At 32.7% G+C, this 18,363-nt stretch overlaps 2 protein-coding genes and 2 long non-coding RNA genes across 5 annotated transcripts; 2 read left to right on the top strand and 2 right to left on the bottom strand.

Moving 5' to 3' along the window:
• Positions 1-265: 265 nt before the first annotated feature.
• Positions 266-1,971, top strand: LOC112539403 (uncharacterized). Its single transcript, XR_003083240.2, has 2 exons — positions 266-904; positions 989-1,971. It is a non-coding gene; the product is annotated as an uncharacterized LOC112539403 (long non-coding RNA).
• A 245-nt stretch (positions 1,972-2,216) lies between these two features.
• Positions 2,217-4,519, bottom strand: LOC107367270 (uncharacterized). Its single transcript, XR_001569852.2, has 2 exons — positions 3,929-4,519; positions 2,217-3,831 (listed from the first exon to the last, which is right to left on the bottom strand). It is a non-coding gene; the product is annotated as an uncharacterized LOC107367270 (long non-coding RNA).
• Positions 4,520-4,954: 435 nt separating this feature from the next.
• On the top strand, positions 4,955-8,029 carry LOC107367269 (hexokinase-2). 2 transcript variants are annotated; one of them, XM_015934963.3, is made up of 6 exons: positions 4,955-5,229; positions 5,439-5,578; positions 5,894-6,109; positions 6,475-6,574; positions 7,020-7,212; positions 7,342-8,029. In XM_015934963.3, the coding sequence occupies exons 1-6, from the start codon at positions 5,040-5,042 to the stop codon at positions 7,856-7,858; spliced, it is 1,356 nt and encodes a 451-aa protein (XP_015790449.1). In that variant the 5' UTR covers positions 4,955-5,039; the 3' UTR covers positions 7,859-8,029. The 2 variants fall into 2 exon arrangements, with proteins under 2 accessions (XP_015790449.1, XP_015790448.1); XM_015934962.3 differs by having other exon boundaries at positions 4,955-5,238.
• A 1,471-nt stretch (positions 8,030-9,500) lies between these two features.
• On the bottom strand, positions 9,501-17,873 carry LOC107367268 (uncharacterized). Its single transcript, XM_015934961.3, has 2 exons — positions 17,280-17,873; positions 9,501-15,173 (listed from the first exon to the last, which is right to left on the bottom strand). The coding sequence occupies exons 1-2, from the start codon at positions 17,755-17,757 to the stop codon at positions 10,318-10,320; spliced, it is 5,334 nt and encodes a 1,777-aa protein (XP_015790447.1). The 5' UTR covers positions 17,758-17,873; the 3' UTR covers positions 9,501-10,317.
• Between the last annotated feature and the right edge of the window lie 490 nt (positions 17,874-18,363).

Raw genomic sequence — 18,363 nt, 5'->3', positions numbered from 1 at the left:
TTTCAACAATTCACTTTACATCTAAATGGTGTTTATCATAATCAAAGATTGAACTAAAAGCTTTTTATCAAGTTACATTTAATTTTCACTTACTTTTTATTGGTGATCGAAGTGAAACTCAACTGAAACGCCTTAAAACTTCAGCCTGAAAGTTTTAAATGTTGACAGAAATTTTTCGCAGTTAATCCTCCATCTGTTGAATCAATATTGCACTAAGCAAGGAAAAATTGTTTTATCTACCGAAAGATAGCACTACACACTACTGAAATAAATTGCAGCAACAAACTCTTCAAGACTCGGTGGCGCCTTCGAGTTACTAAACAAATGAATGAAAACTCATTGATTATTAATAAATTATTAATTCAATAAGCTTTGAATTTGATGATTCTGAATGAAAATTGGTGAACGTGACTATTGCTTGGTTCGGATTTTTGCTTCCCTCAATGGCAAAACTGATGAATACGACAATGAAAGGCAAAGATGATTTCCATCTGTTTGTGCAATCGTTGATTCCAAATAATCGGGAAATTTTTATATCGTATAGATGATCTCATGATTTGTGCTGGCATATCTATGCTTGTGTTTTGTTTCAAACATGGTGATTCAGATAGACACACATTCCTTCAATTTGTGTATCTTACTCTATGGTACTGATTTCCAATGCCATTCACATGCCATCTGATTGGATTAACTGTGTACTCAATTTTATTACCTCCAATTGTATAACAAGATGATATTATCGCGAAAGTACTGAGTTTTATAATGCTGTTAACTGCTTACTCAATATTATCTACCAATCTGGATCTTAAGCTAACTTGGAATTATTATGTATTGCAATTAATGGTTTGAAAATGCACACAAATCTAATATTTAGATGACAAAGAACTTGAACGTCAGAAAAAAGGTAAAATTATATTATAATATTCTTAACTGTTGCACAAAATTGACTAACAGGTTTACTTTATTTACTTATTTCATTCATTAATAGCAAGCCAAACTGGGTATCATCTAATTGGGTTAACCAAAGAAACCAGAAATGCAAGAAGTTCCTATTTACATTGGATAATTAGATCGACATCATCAACACCAGGATCCATCAAGACAGGAGAAGACGGCATTTAAAAACGGAAATAATGGTTATAATATAAATGAGGTTTAAACAGTTGAATAATTTGCTTACGGACAAGCTGAACAATCAAGACAGTGAATAACGAGATAACCAGACAAACTGACAATCTAAAGCATTAGTGAGCAACCAGTTTACCTATCAAAGACACACAAAGAGTACAATCGGAAGCAATGCTATTTAATTTCCGTTGGTTCAGTTGGAAAATATTGATGATTAAACCTTCTTTACGTAATAGTCGGTTGAATAAATGTGGCAAAGACGAGTAATGACATGATAATTGGTGGAAACATCATCCCAATGAAGCTACCAATCCATTGCTCAATGGTTAATTTGCATTGCCTCCATTGAACTTCATTAAGATTTGTGATTTTACTCACAATCATATGAAATCTCTCCGGATGCATGAAAATAATTAAACCATAGCAACATATATTAATCTCAATTCAATTGTAATTTTTGTCGATGTTGCACTCACGTGAACGTTATAGTGGTTATAAATCAGATAACTTGAAGATGTTTGATTATACTTTTGACGTTCACCTGATCATTTTATTGGTGATCAATGATGATCACTCACTTGAAACTTAACTATCACTAATCAGCTAGCATGGACTTATTTTTAGTCTAACCATGTAAGTGTCATTCAATGAATCTTTGAATGTGATATGTTTATAATTCATCCTATTTATCTGTCCATTGTTACCATTTTTTTTTGATTAGTTAATCAACATTCAATCAATCACACATAGTAACATTATTACAACACGAGATACACTTGAAAAGAATGTAAATGTCAACAGAAACATTAAATCATGACAAACGTTAATTCCGTTTCTAGTTAACATTGTGTCCCACTGATTTTCCCTGTTTCAATACTTCTGAATAATGTAAGGACATTAATCTTAAATGAACATTTTCCCTGTTTATTGCGACAATAATTAAGATTTCCTATCATTTTATTATCCAAGTTATTCAATCTTACGTTTTGAATGGAGTAAAAAAATTTAACATTGAAGTACATTAAAGAAAGTTGACAATTGGTGAAACAATCAAAAAAGTCAACATTAAAGAAATAGTAAATTGATAACAGTGAAGGTTATATTATTGTTGAAATTAAGGTAAATCATTACAATTACACTAATTAAGCTCTTTTTCAATATCACCTGGTACTGATGTTACCCATTGCTATCAGATATAAACAATACTTACAAAAAATCATCTGTACTTGATTTTATCACAAATCAACTTGATCCGGATGATTATTGACTATTTAAGGTTATATTTACAATGAATGGATAAAAATGAAAACATTAATTCAATGATAAATGTAAATTGAGAAGAAACAATTTAACGTAAGAATAATTTAACCTGTAAAAAAAGTGAAAGCAAAAGGCAAAACCGAGAAGGCAGCCAAGAAACAAAACCTAAAGTAATAACTGAATGTACATTTTTAAACATGGCTCTCTAATGGCAATTAACTGATTGTTGGTTATATGATAGCTAATTTGATAATTATTAATGTGATAATTGACCAGAATTACAAGAAAAGGTACAAAATAAACGTTGATTACAGCGTTTGAAATGTTTTCAGCATTACATTCAAGGTTGTTCAAGAACCTCTTTATATACATTTAATACTTTCAGTTATTTGTTGGCTGCAGTCCAGTCAGTTTCCTAACAATTATTAACCACATTATTATTACAAGGGTTAATATGAGCTATAATAATCTAGTCATATGATTGTTAAATTGTATATATTTAAAAGAAATGGTTGAACCAGAATTCTAGGCCAAATAGTTGATACAAATACAATATGTTGTCCAAATGAATGCAACCTGATTTGAAGAGATACTTGGTAGGAAGTTTACACCCGAATGAACCATCATTTACTGTTGGTGAACACTGAATAGATTGATTAATTACTCTGTATGTAAATGTGTTGGTGTGTGGTTGAGCCTCTGGTTAGGTATTAATTTCAATGGGAATAAAAGCATCAAGTGGTTCAAGTGTGTGAGTATCAATCGTCTTGAGTCTTGATACATGTCTTACATGCGTTAATGTTAACAAACCAAATGCCTTGCAGGTTATATATCATTAAGATGGAGACGGTAAGTCCAGCATCAATTTAATTAAACCTCGTGATGTGATAAAACCAAAGTTGCTAACCTTAAGTCTAGTTAAGCACTCACATATCATCATCATCATCATCATAATCAACTAACATCTCACAATTATTTACACGCCTTCAACGCTCCTTCAATCGCATTTTTTTTGCTGTAACGTTAAAGTTACATGTAACTTGATGGTTTTGCTTTTCAGCATCATCATTATTCCTATCTTTTGATGTATTATCTTCAAGCTTTACATTAACTTTTAATTATAATACATCTTCTTCTGTCTTCATTTCTTTTTTTCCTCAATGAACCAGTTTCACATCTCTCTCTCTATCCCATTAATATTATTAATATATTGATCAGGTATGGTGATGATGATGGCGATAATGATGATGAGAGGAAGAAATAGAAATTATTCATCAAAATTGGTGAATAATATCAAGGTTGTTGTTTGGGCTGATCCATTCCAATTGTCTTCCTATTAGAGATTCACCTTGATTTGGCAGCTTCTTCATTTAATCTGGTTCTTTGCTCCTTCTATTGATTTTGCAGTTGACTTTTTCCTGTCTTAATGTTATGATTTTGGCTCTTGTTGTTGTTGAATTGATTAAGTATAAATACGGTAAAAAATATGATTAAGGTCATGTTGATGACGAATAAACATCTTGTTGTGTGTAATACGTACGATGAGTATGATAATGGCCTTTCACCAGCCTATCAGCCTTTAACCTGGACAATGACCCACGCCTTACATCAATTGTATCTTCATTGGTACACATGTACACAAGCTTATCACTATGTTTGGTATAATGGGAAAAAATAGATGGAACCAGATAATGTTATCCATGAGACAGCAAACTTGATTTCCTTTTGTTCTTCTCATTCACATATTTTTCCTTTGTTTATATTTATGATGTGACCATCAAATAATAGACATTAATTTATTTAAATGAAAAATGGTTTCATTGTTAATGTCAATTTTCAAAACCAGAGAATCGATTAAATTGAAAAATATACTTGAAACATTCTCGTGGTTTGCTGGTTTATTGTTGCTGTTGAAGTAACATTATTGAAAGGGCAAACCAAATGGTAAATTAAGGGGAAAAAATTGCAACAAATTTACTTGGAGCGGAGGAAATTCCAGTCATAAAGAGTTAGTTATATGTAAAATAATTGCAATTAATAAAAAGCGTCACAATTAAACGTCAAAAAAAAGCTTTTTAAGGAGGCAAAATTATGAAAATAATTTTAATTTCGATAGATGGGTCTGTTTGCAATTTGAAATGCGCACAAAAATTCAAAAGGCAAGACAAATTGAGAAAGGGAAAAGTTAATATTTAATCTTATCTTTCTTTCGTTTCTTTTTGCCTTTCGTCTCTTTTTTTTCGACACATTTTACTCTTTCTGTTTGAATAAAATCTCTTTCACCTTTCCTTTAAACAGCCAAAGTCAACCAGCTCAGTGACGTTAGTTAACAAACCACTAACATTACGATACCACACTTACGTTTGAATATCATCATCATCATCATCATCTTTCTACATTCACTGTCTTCACTCTTTTAACATTTTGCTTTCCCCTATCCTCTTCTTCTCACTCATACTCTCGTCACTGCACAATCATCAACAACATCAACATCAACATCGCTCACTCTCCTCATGGTTCTCACTTATTAAGTAGTCTCACAAAATCCCTCTTCTCCGGACAGACTTAAATATTTTTCATTTATTCATCAACCATCACTCAACGAACGTATTTTTTTAGTCAAGTTTACCCATCTCAGTTAACATTCAAAAATGTCATATTCCATTGAGCTTTCCAAGATTGAAGCCATCACCCGTAACCTAGTTTTAACTAATGATCAACTTGAAAAGGTTGCTTCTCTCCTTTTAAATGAATTCAACGAAGGACTCGGAAAACAAACCCATCCTAGCGCCTCGGTTAAAATGTTCCCCACTTATGTTCGCGATGTGCCTAACGGACGTGGTAAGTACGGTAGGTTCATTTTTTCGATTGTTCATTTGACCTTTTGTTTTTTCTTTTCTCTCCTCTCCACTCTTCACTTTTCACTCTTCACTCTCTCTCTCTCTCGATCTCTAACTCACAATCCTACCTTACTCTTACCCTTGTATTTTTCTCTTTTCCATGCTTCCCTCCTTACCCTTTGGCAACCTCTCATTCTAACAATCTAACAGAGGAAGGTAAATTTTTAGCCTTGGATCTCGGTGGAACTAACTTCAGAGTCCTTCTAATTGACATTAATGGTGACGCGTTTCATATGGAAAATGAAATCTATGCTATACCACAGGAAATTATGCTTGGAACCGGCGAACAGGTTTGTATTGAATCATTTTGATATCTTTCTTTTCGTTATCCCATTGTATTTTAATTTTGACATTTTCACTATCGTTAAAGATCACAATCAATCAATAGTTAATCGATTTTGTGTGTCCTTCCATTTTCCCCCTTTTTCCACTTCTCGGCTCTTTTCCCTTCCTGTATTTATTATCTCAAATGTCTATTTTACTTTGTCCAATTAGTATGTAACCTTGAATAAACCTTTCCTTCAATCACCTTTCATATTTATTTTTATAAGTCAATTTATGTTAACCAGTATTTTTTTTACTTTATCATCTTCATTAATTTCCAGTTATTTGATCATATTGCATCCTGCCTTTCTCAATTTGTTGAAAAACGTAACATGAAAAATTGCCGGCTTCCACTTGGTTTCACCTTCAGTTTCCCGTGTATTCAGGAAGGCTTAATCCGAGCCAGACTTGTTCAATGGACTAAGGGTTTCAAGTGTGCTGGAGTTGAAGGAAGAGATGTTGTTCAACTCCTTCGTGATGCCATCAAAAGGCGATCGGTAAGTTGACTGATTGTACTTTTTGTTTTTTTTGTTAGACGTTTTCTAAGTCAAGGCAAAGCAGACTGGCTGACTTTCATCTTTTTTATTTTTAATTGTTGAAAATTTAAAAATATCCTGTCAATTTATTTTTGCATAAATATTGGTGACCGGCAGACAGAATGATCAGTCAGCATAATTGCTGTTAAACTTAATCACGTTTTCTTTATTCCGGATGATGGATATCTCAGCCAGTGGTCTGCTTAGCTTTTACTTTAAATTAAACTCTGCTAATGATGAAAGAATCATTTTAAGATTTAATCAACTTATTAATCATTTTCTCATTTTTGAAATTTTTCCATCTCTTGGTCCCACTCCTCTTACAGGATGTTGACATTGATGTTATGGCCGTTGTTAATGATACCACTGGAACTTTAATGTCATGTGCTCACAAAAACCGTGAATGTAGAGTAGGATTGATAGTAGGTGAGTTGAATTGAAAAATACATGTGTTATGAATTAAACATTGATCCCAAATGGAAAAATTGTTCCCTCTTTTCACTTTTGCTTTTAAAGATTTAAATTTTTTTTCCATTTACACTCCCTTCTCTCGAATGGTTCGATTTCAAGTACAAACAAGATTGACTTGAGTAAAAAGAAAGGGAGTGATTAAGCTTTAGAGAGAAACTAACGATTTCTGAAAAGTTAATCTGCCTTAAGGTCATAACTGATGTATACTTTAAATTTAAATCTAGTTGATTTAGGTGTGTTAGTCTCTTGAGGCATACATTTCGGCTCAGCATCTTAATAAACTTTTAATTCTTTCCTTTCTTATATTCTCTACAATGCAATGTTTATCTTTTCCTTCACTGCTTAAAATTCCGACTTGAAAATTAATGTTGCTATTTCTTTTCCCTTAAATTATCCCTAGGTACTGGAACTAACGCATGTTATATGGAAACTCTCGATAACGTTGAACTTTGGAATGAGGAAATAGATGATCCACGTCAAGTTATAGTGAATACTGAATGGGGTGCATTCGGTGACAACGGAGTGTTAGATTTCATTCGAACGAAATGGGATGAAGAAATCGATGTCAATTCCCTCAATCCCGGAAAGCAATTGTAATTATTATTTAATTTAAATTTTACCTCAACCCTATCACATCCGTCGACCCTGATTGATCCTTTTCCCCCATCCTTGTCCTGTATTTTATTTAAGTTAATGATTATTATTTTTATTGACTCATTCAGATTTGAAAAGATGATTTCTGGAATGTATATGGGTGAACTTTGTCGAGTTATTCTAGCCGATTTAACACGCAGAGGTCTCATTTTTGAAGGAGAAGGATCAGAAAAGTTGTTCACACCCTGGGGCTTCAAGACAGCCTACATTTCATTCATTGAAAGTGACTCTAAACACAGTTATACTGAAACACGTAAGGCTCTTGAAGAGCTTGATTTGACTAACGTTTCAAACGAAGACTGTGAAGCATTAAAGTTGGTCTCAGCACGAGTTTCAACAAGAGCAGCATACTTAGTGTCTGCGGCTGTTGCAACCATTCTCAACAAAATTCGTCGACCTCACACAACTGTTGGAGTTGATGGTTCAGTGTATCGTTATCATCCTCACTTCCATGACTTGATGGAGAGAAAAATTGCTGACCTTGTTCATCCAGAGTACAAATTCGACCTGATGTTATCTGAAGACGGTAGTGGTAGAGGGGCAGCTTTAGTAGCCGCTGTAGCCGTCAGGCAACCTACCAGGTAACCCAACCAAAAATGAAATAATTGTTAAAAACTTGCGAAAAATGCTCATAAATCGTTAGGATCCATTATTATATATCATCAAAATTTTGAGTCACCACAATCATTTACCCTACTTAGTTATAGTCTGTAATTTGTATTTAAATTGGTTTTATATTAAATGTTTATCTCTTAATCAACCATTTTAATCCCTAAAAAAAGCTATACAAAGCATGTCATCTTTTTCTCGGGTTTTTTTGTAAACAAAACAAAATCTAAGTCACAACTTTCATCTTCTTTTTTCATCACTCATTTAAAATTTTAATTTGATTCATCATATTATCAAACAGAAACAAAATGAGGATAATTATGTCAATTAAATTATTTTATTTTTATAAACCAAAACGATCTCAATTTATTCCAATTTGCTTTGCACTTTTTCTTGATAAAAAAATGGTGTCCAATGAATAAAAGTAAACCCAAACAAATTCAGAGATTTTTTTATTGCATTGATTTCATTTAACTATTTGATGACGATGGCCTCGTAAGCATGCACTTAAAAGATTGAGGTAAGAATGATTAAGTATCATCTTCTTGATGGATAAGGACAGTGAGAAGACAAATAAATCCCAAGTTTATTTCAAGATGATCAATTTATCAGATGAAGGGGAAAAAAGAGTGAAAAGGATGAAGAAAAAAGGTAACCATGAAAATCTCGAAAATCTGGTTACAATATCGAACCAGAAGTGCAACAAATACTGAGCAATAACCTTCATGGAGAAAGAGAGAAAAAGAGAGAAAATAAATTCTAAGTATTTTATGTTGATGAAGATGAATATGATGATGGTATTTCAGGTAATCTCATGTGGGAAAAAGCATGAACAGATAGACAGTGATATAAGGAAAGAGTGAAAAATTGAAACGTGTAAAGTTGCTTTTAATATCACGCGTTTGGTGGAAGAAGAGATTTTTGTCTTTCTTTTATCTTTCCTCCTCGCTCTTAAACTGTTTCACGTGCAAACCAGAGTTGAACCGTTCCGTGTGTTGAAGTTTTATCTCAATTCTTGTATTTGATTCTCGTGGAAAATTCAATTAATTATTCTCGTTAAAATTGCTAATGAGAACCAGAACAAAGCTAGGAACTGAACAAAATAAGTCAATAAGCCTTAAAGGAAAAGTAACTTTAAAGTTAGCGCTTTTAAATTTCGAGTGGGAAGTTTTGAAGTGGGATGATTGGAGAGATAGAAAATTTTGCGTATAAAAAAGCAAATGGCACTTAGTGGTTAGATATTACATTTGCAGGTTCATTTATAACTTACGCTTAAAATTATCTATTCAAGAGTTAATTTTGTTTATGTTGCTTTCTTTAATTGTTGGTTATCCAATTTCAAAGATTAACTTTGAATTGACCTTTCGTCTTTCGTTAAATTGATTAGATGATTGGAAAGATTTTGGAAAATTTTGCGGAAAAAAACATTCATCAGATAAGTTTTCTGCAGATGCATTTAACGGTGAATCTTCACTGATATCATCATATTTACACAGGCAAACAAATGAAAACAACCAACAATCGGTCAGTTAATCATTCGTAGATGGTTTGATTCCTCTAATAGTTTGAGTTTTGTAACTTGTTTCTTAATAGCAATAAATATTCCAATCAATTAGGATTACAATTTAATCTAAAGTATGCGTTTATTTTATCACACAATTTATTCATTGCATTAAAATAAAAGCTGTGAATCCTTTTCTGCATTCAATAGTTTGACGACAGTCAAATGCTTGGTGTTTGTATCAACATGTGATAATTGACAAAAATTTACATTAATTTTTCTTCTTTTGCTGTATCGTTTGATTTTGTTGTTGTCAGTATTCAAAGAGTGAAACATTGTTATTGAGATTTCCAACAGTTATCAGCAAGATGAATCAGTGTTCCGATGTGCTGATGTAGAGTAATAGCAGTTAAGGAAGACAAAATAAAAAAAGGATTCATTTACAAATATAGAATCAACTTAAATTAGGTACAATAATAATTAATCTCTGTGCATAAAAAACTGCGTTAAATGTCAATTTGATGGTTTGGTGTGATGATTAAAGTAAATTATGGTGATCACGATTATGTTGATAGTGACGGTGGTGAAAGTGAGGAAAGTGTTGGAATGATCAATGTTTTCCAATATTCTCATTCTTCGCCAATCATCTTTCTCTTTTCTGTTTGTCCTCCTTCGGTTTCCAATTACAATTTACGAGTATGACAACCAACTTAAAATACAGAGTAACAATAATATAAAGGTAAAACTATTTACAATTAGGTTGACAGGAAACCCAAGTTTAAGGTTATTGTGATTAGGAGACAAAGAGTTGTTGAAGAAAAAAACAAATCAACAGAAATTAAAGAAAGGAAAGACAAGAGGAAGAAAAGAGTAAAGGTAACAGTTAGCTTTCAATGGTTGATAGAGATAAAAAACTAATTAACTATCGATAATATCATGTTTCTGTTTCAATGACAAAACTTTCATTAACATGACCTTGCTTCGAGTAGTCACCAAGTCCACCATTATCATCTTTACCATTATTAATGGAACGATTAAAGGCTTTATTAGTTGAAAAGTTGATATCCATTGGATCCGAGGTTGAACCATAATTGGGTAAAGCACTTTGCAGTGATGGAGTTGTTGATGTTGTTGTTGTGGATGATGATGATAGAGATGATTTGCCGTTGATTATGTTTGATTTAAGTGGTGAACCATTACTAGATGTGTTAAGTTGAAAATGATTTGCAATCGCTTGGTCAACATATTCCTTCATCATAGCACTTTTAGAGGGTGACTTTGATTTGGTCCCATCTTTACCCGATTTCAGGTAATTTATGGCATTTGTACTAAAATGAGTTTTTTTAAGGCACCTTGATTTATTATTACCATTACCATTATCAGACAATGGTGAGGCTATTGCTCGTTTACGAGTAGATTTATGAGGTAACGCATAGCGCAATTTTTCCCAGAACCATTTTTCACCCCAAACAAGGTAAGTTTTGGTAGTTAATAGGAAAACCAAATCTTTATCCATTTGGTCTTTAGGAGGTAATTCACCTCGCACAATTACAATTAATCGGTCAATTTTATCTTCCAACATTTGATAGTAAGCTGTATGAAATTCAACTTGAAACCAAATTGATTGGATAAAGTCTTTGGAAAGAATGATGATTGTTCGACGAGAATTTTGTACAGAATTCACAATATTCCAAGATATTAAATTACCAGGAAGCCAATCTCTTTCATGGATACATAATTTGAAATATTGAGTTGTATCAGGATCATCTGGGTAATCATCAGTTCCAGAAGTTGCTCGTAAATTGTTTCCTTTAGATGATCGACTTCGATCTGAATTATTCAATCCTTTATCACCAAATATGTTGGATGAAACATAAGATTTATCAACAGTTTTAATATCAGGTCCAATATCAGGTACAATTTGATCATAATTACCCTCATGAATGGAAGGTAAACCTGATTGTGATTGCAAGTAACAAATTGATGTATTAGAGATGGAACTGGGTTCTTCAAGTTTCTCAATTAACTGCATCACAATGTCTCGATCGGCACTTGAGTAGGAAACAAAAGCATCGTAAATTTTATCTTCATCAATATCATCCTCGTGAAAATGAAGGCAAACAAAGATCGGATTAAGGTGAATGTAAAAAAAGGCTAGAACAGTTTGCTTGTTTCGATAGTACAATATGGAAACGAGAAGTAAGCAGAGAGCCAAAGCAATGCAAATAGCTGTCATTGTAAGTAAAACCGTTTGATCCAATTGGGCCAGTTGGGGACATAAAACCGAATCAGGTATGTTAATCAATGCTGAATTTGAATTGTGATTTAGAGAATCACAATTAATATCACCAATATCACCAATGATACGATAATTTCCCGTTAACCATGATTTAAATTCCCTCATCTGACAAGACAATTTATCTCCAGGAGCAGTGATTCCTTGAGGAGTACAATTGTATGGATTATTACCTAAATATAGCTTTAAAAACTTAGGTAATGGTGGTTGGCTTATATCAACATTATTATTGTTGTGATTGTTGTCATCGTTATTTTTGTTAGGCAAATTATGGGCTTCAGAGCTACCAGTGTTGCTAATACTTTGATTACTGGCAACAATAAGTTGAAGTTCACGTAATTCATCGATAAATTCCATTGGAATTGAATGTATATTGTTATTTCGCAGGGAAACAAGGTCTACAATGGCAGTTTTAGTAGGACTAGAAGATGATGTAGATAATATTGTGACGGTTTTCAAATGTTTTCCTGGAGCAACTGTAGCCATTGCTGATGTGGGCAATGAGGAAGAAGAATCTGAAACATCTTTTCCGTGATTAAATTCAGATAGTGAATTATCCTGACTTGGTTTAGTAGAAAGTTTGAGAAGCTTAACCAATGAATTAGATATTGTATCTATTGTATTGTTATCAAAGTAAAGTTCAAATAAGATTGTTCCAGATGAAAATCCTTTTCGTCCTACAGTTGATGTTACTCCTGTTGATGAGGATGAAGTTGTTGGTAAAACAAGCCTTTCCAAAGGTTGTAAATCATTAATCCGATTATTTTGCATTTTAAGAGTAACAGCTTTAATCGGTGTGCCAGCTTTAATTCCTGGCGTATTAAGATCTTGATAGTTGTTTATATCGACTATTTCTTCAGGAATAGAGGATAAATTTTTGGACTGACAATCAATTAAAATCCTCTCATCATGAGCTCGGAACCAGCAATCACAGAAAGAAGGACAAACTTTGCTTTGTACCAATGGACAGGTTAAATCAATTGTGTTCAACTCGTAAAATGATTTACCTTTTAATCTTGATGGTGAGAAACATTTCAAATTGTCTGAGCTAATATCAAAAGATACTTTTTCAACCAAATTTTCATATTTTGCCTGTGGATTGGATCGAGTATACTTCAGCAATGGGAATAGGTTACAGTCGCAATTGAAAGGATTTCCAGATATAAATACTTTAACTTCGCTTGACTCGGCACCATCAGCATAAGCTTTATTAGAATCGAGAATTTCAATAAAAAGTTTCTCATTAATCAGAATGGCATCCATGTTGACTGAATCAATTTGATTGTCACGTAAATCGAGAATTATTTTTGACTTTGTTGAATAAAATATTGGTATTTTAACTTGTCCTTGCAGCTTATTGTGAGATAAATTAATTTCCTCAATTTCCAGATGAAGATTCCATTGGATTGAATTAAATTCCCGGTTGAAATAAGTTAAATTGTTGTGAGATAAATTGATCTTTTTCAGATAAGCCCCTAAACCAAAAGGTATTTTACTTTCACCAGGGTTAACAGTAATCAATTGATTCCTACTTAGATCTAAAACTTCCAGATTTGAGAGAGTATAAAAAATGTTGTTATTGATGGTGTGAAGATTGTTATTTCCAATATTGAGAACACGGAGATTCTTTAAATGGTACAATAGTTTATCCGGTATAAATGATAAATCATTTTTGGATAAATTTAGATTGGTTAAACTGGATGAATTTTCACTGAAAATATCGGCGTCAATCTCCTTGATTCGATTATTGGAAACATCTAGAGTTGTCAACTTTGGATTGCGAGCAAAAAGGCGAGCTTGTGTGAGATTGGTGAGAAGATTTCCTTTAAGTTCAATTTTTTCCAAATTAGAAGCGTAGGAGAAAAATTTGGCTGGATTAGTGGTAAATCTGTTTAAATTGCAATCATTTATGGTTATGTCTCGTAAATTGTGTAAACCTTTCAACAGGTCAACAGGTAATAATGATAGTTCACGGTTTGAACTTAAATCAAGAGATGTAAGTAAAGGTGTGGAGGCAAAGAGATTCAAAGGTAAGGTAATAAAATTGTTTGTCTTGATACGGAATTGTTTCAATTTGTTGGTATCTTTTAAAAGTGAATCTGGTAATAATTGAATCTTATTACTAAATAGATCGAGAACTTCAAGCTCTTTGAGATTTATAAATGCATATGGATGCAGAGATTCAATTGAGTTTCTCATGAGGTAAAGGCGTTTCAATTTTCGTCCAGAACCAGAAAAGAGGTTTTCAGGAATGTGAGTAAGTATATTTGAACGAAGATCCAATTGTTCAAGATTGTTCAAGTTGGAAAGAAGATTTCTTAATATTAATGCACTTTCGGACGATTTTGTGACCAAAAAATTGGATAAAACGAGTGATTTTAACATGGGAAAATAAGATCCAAAACTAAAATCAATTGAATTGGCTAAATATTGATAAGATGATTGAGATTCTTGACGGTTAACAGTAACACCGGGAATGAGGGTTGACTTATCAGCAGACAGATCATCAGTTTCGGGTACAACAGGCAAAGAGGGTTTGGTATCGGTTAAACCAAGAGCTGATGTAGGTGCAGATGAGGATAATGGTGATGGTGAAGAAGATGATGTTGATGATTTATGCATAGTTTCATCAATAGATTTATCTTCCGTTCTTTTATCTGAATTTGAATGATTCTCATTTTGATTGTTTACATCAATTCCATCAAACGCTTTTGGAGTGTAAAATTTATTATTTTCAGGCAATTTAGAGACTTCAATGGATGTCGGTTTTTTTGTTGTCATCGTCATTACTGCTCCTGATAGAGTTGTCGGTGGTGCGGTTACCGAAAAAGTAGTAGGCGCTTTTGTTGTGATGACCCTTGATGATGAGAATGATGATGATGATGATGGTAATGGTGATAAAGAAGGTGATTGTGATGATGGAGAGACTGTTGTTTTCATTGTTAAAACAGTAAATCCTGTTGATGGATCAAAATCTGGTGATGAACCCGAAATTGGATTAATTGTGACTTTCTTTTCATTAACTAGATATTTTGATCCAACCAGAGTGTCACTCGAGTTGAGCCTTGATCCAAATGATCGTTTAAATCGGCGTCCAGTTCGCCTTCCTTCAAGTCCACCAGCAGCTACATTTGAAATTAATTTCTCACTTGGCGCAGGAATGGCAATTATGTAATTTTCAAGAGTCAATTGTTCCAAACGATCAAGACCATGGAATAGGTGTTTCAATTGTTTAACATCCACTTTGATGGGAGTCGCACGCCTCAACTCCAACGATCGAATACCTTTAACCTTATTGGAAGTTGTTCCACCTGTGTCAAGTTGTGGTGAACCATTGCCAATTGCACGGTTTGCTTGGTGTTTGTTGATGGAAGAAGATGAAATTGAATCCTTATTTGATCCTATTGATGTCCGATGAAAGATCAGGTTGAAAGGCACTGTTGGCAAGGAGCAGTTGATCACACGGAAAGAGTCAATTTCATTGACTCCAAAACCTATTCATCCAGAAAACAAAAAGGTAAAGGAAATGAGAGAAAGAATGAGAAATAAAGAATAAGAATTAGATGAAGGAATGAAAATAGGATGATGATGAGTAAGAAAATAATGATCAATGATGAAGCACAAAGTGAAATAATTGAAGGGAATCAAAAGACCCACGAATTGAAACATCATGAGAAACGTTGTTTTCATTGCACAAATAAGCTCAAGATTTACTCAAGAAAAAAAAGGGTGAAAAAGCTGAGATTGAGAGTGTAAAAAATAAACAAGTTTACAAGTCTAATGACTGTGTATGATTCAAGATGGTTTTTGTAAAACCATTAAAATTGAGACGTAGTGCAATGTATTTTAACCAATATTTGTAACCTTTTCTGCAACTGTAATGATCATTTGAAATTTCAAATATTGACCTAAAAATGATTGACAGTTGTGATAAAAATGAAACAAAATTGATGAGTTGAAAAAGGTTTGCCCTCTTCATTAGGAAACCCAAATGTTCAACATTACTATGATAATGATTATGCTTATGATGGATAGACTCTGTTAAACCATTAATGGATCATAACTTTGAAGTAAGTTTGAAATAAGTATAGTTTGTCTGGTTGATTAATGTTTACTATTAACAGCTCAGCTATTTGTGTTTACTAGTACAACACTAAAGATTGTTCAATAATTTTCTCAATTTTTTGTAAATTGTTACCAGTTTTTGGGATTGCTGTTTGTTTGGTTTCAATTTGCATTCACTTTCAGAGACAGCAACTAAATCTCGCGATATAAGTTGAATCCAAGTTAACCTAAGCTGATGTAACAAGGTTTTACCAGAATCTGGTAATCAACAAGCGTAACATTTGAACGGTAAAAATAGTTGCAATTGTACACATTTTTGCCGCTAATTAAGCAACTCGTTAACGAGCAAAATTAGACTCTAAATTCTGATAAAAATAATGATGATTATAATAGTGGATTAAACTTATAACTGTGATACAATAATAGTGAAAAAAGGAGAAGCGTGCAAATCTTGTTGTATGCTCATCATTAAATTAAATTTGTAAAACCACAACTGTGAGCAAAGGAAAATGTTTACAAATGATGAAAATGAAGTTGATGGTATCAATGGTTAATTGTGACAATTAACTGAGCAGATAATGAAAAGCTTTTGAAAATGATTTAAAGGTTAGTTCATTCACAGACCACTGAAAGTACAATGATTTTGTATGACAAAAAAAAGTGACAAAAGCAATGAAAAAAAAAGAGAGAGAGAAAGCAATGAAAGAAGGTAATGCATAAAGCAATTTTGATCACAATCATACTTTCAATCGATGAAAAGGTCACTTCGATAACAATATGACCCGAAAAAATGTTGCTTTGAACAAATAAGATAGCCGTGCGAGAGTGATCAAGCGAATGAAAAAAAGAAAGAGAATGAGAAAGAGTGATGTTGAGAGGGAAAGAAAGAGGACAAAAGAGGTAGCTGGAAAGAGGGAAAGCAAAGAATCAGGAAAAGAAAGGGAAGTTTTTAAAGTTATTGAAATCGCTTGGTTAGTTTAATAATGTTTAACTGTTAACAGGATATGAATGAGCGTTTATTGGGCTGAAAGGCTGTTGGTTCACTGGTTTCATCTGGTCAACAATGTATTTCAATGTCTCCAGTTTAATAGAGGGTCAAATGTCTGTGAGATTAAAACGCCTTCGATTGAAATGAAAAATGATATCGGTGGGAATCAGAGAAAGCTACAAAAGTCTAATGGCAATTAGCTGTAATTAACATTATGACTGTCAGGCCTAACTTGATTATTTGAGGCGTTTTATACATTTTGATCGGCAAATAACAAATATTGATCTCTGATGGGAATGGAAAAATATGTTTTATATTTCTCTTGTAATGAAAGACGATAATAATAATCCATTTTTTGGTTGGTAAATCTTGAAGCGTATTTTTAACAAGTAAACAAGTTTACAACACACATCAAAAGCACAATAAAGATGAATAGAATTGAATCTTTTCTTGATTCTTTCACTTTTTCTTTTCGTTTTTCCTTTACGGTTAACTATTATAATTTAAAGCAACTTCTTAATTTGCGCTTTCTTTCTTTTCAACTCACCTTGGAACATTGCTGGTTGAAATTCTGGTGAACTATCATAACAATTAATCTCAATATAACGGGAGGAAACATATTTAATAATAAAGGCTATTGGTAAGGCTGAGTATTGCACCGTTTCAGGATCAACTGTAGCCTCTGAGTGATAATCCGGTTCTTGATAGCACAGTATTTCCCAAGATGGTGCTGACTCTCTAACCTCGGTTGTACAATCACAGACAATTTTGGGTAAACTAGATGATCCATTGGATCCATCACTAGTAGTAGTGGAAGATGAAGATGGAGATGAATATAATACAGAGGAGATGAGTGTTGATGGTGTAGTTGTTTTGGTTGATAGTAAAGATGGATTTAAAGTTCCCGATTTGGTTTGTTTAGGTGTTAAAGATGAACGTAACTCTATAGGTGGACATGTACTATAACCATTGGTTAACCTTATAAAAACCAAAACAAAATTTAATAAAAATGTAATAGTGAGCATTGTATGATTAAAAAATTTATCAAACACATAACGATAAAGTTAAAAAAATCCTCTTTCTATACAGTTCTTAATCATATCAAATTGACAAGTAAAAACACCCAAACAAAAACAGCTCCTCATACAGATGCTATCCACCAGATGGAGCTGTAAAGTAAAGAGCCATCTATTGATATAAAAGTGAACCAAAAAGTAGAAGCAGATTAATCAGATTAATCAACTATTCTTGCAATCTTGCAATTAATCTCAATTAAAGACTAAACGGTTCACATTGGAAAGTAATTTACAAAAGAAGAGTAATTCTGACTCTTTAATCAAGTAGAGTGTAAAAAGGTTTCACGTTAAGCAATTGAACGTTAAATATGCTTTGAATTTCAATTCATTTTCAGGAAACATTTTTCAGCAAAAAATCAGTCAGACATTGATTTTAATGACAATTTAAACCAACAGAATGTCAATAAAAAGCGTTGATCAAAAAGGTAATTACTCGAGCATTTAATTGTAGAAACAAAAGAGGTCAGAAAATGTTTGATTATCAAATTATCCATTTTGTAATAAACTAACAACTTTGTAAATGTTGGTATTTGAAGTTGAAAGGAAAATATTGAT

Source organism: Tetranychus urticae, chromosome 1 (genome assembly GCF_039701765.1).
Source record: "Tetranychus urticae isolate SD_2017Ah chromosome 1, NJAU_TeUrti_SD_1.0, whole genome shotgun sequence".
In the NCBI taxonomy this organism is placed as follows: domain Eukaryota; kingdom Metazoa; phylum Arthropoda; class Arachnida; order Trombidiformes; family Tetranychidae; genus Tetranychus; species Tetranychus urticae.
This window is presented reverse-complemented; position numbering and strand designations above follow the sequence as displayed.

Coding starts and splice junctions, on each gene's coding strand:
- LOC107367269 (XM_015934962.3), top strand. CDS start 5,040: ATGTCATATTCCATTGAGCTTTCCAAGATTGAAGCCATCACCCGTAAC. Junction 5,239..5,438: donor TAACGGACGTGGTAAGTACG/GTAGGTTCATTT, acceptor ACAATCTAACAG/AGGAAGGTAAATTTTTAGCC. Junction 6,575..7,019: donor TAGAGTAGGATTGATAGTAG/GTGAGTTGAATT, acceptor AATTATCCCTAG/GTACTGGAACTAACGCATGT.
- LOC107367268 (XM_015934961.3), bottom strand. CDS start 17,757: ATGCTCACTATTACATTTTTATTAAATTTTGTTTTGGTTTTTATAAGG. Junction 15,174..17,279: donor TCAACCAGCAATGTTCCAAG/GTGAGTTGAAAA, acceptor CTGGATGAATAG/GTTTTGGAGTCAATGAAATT.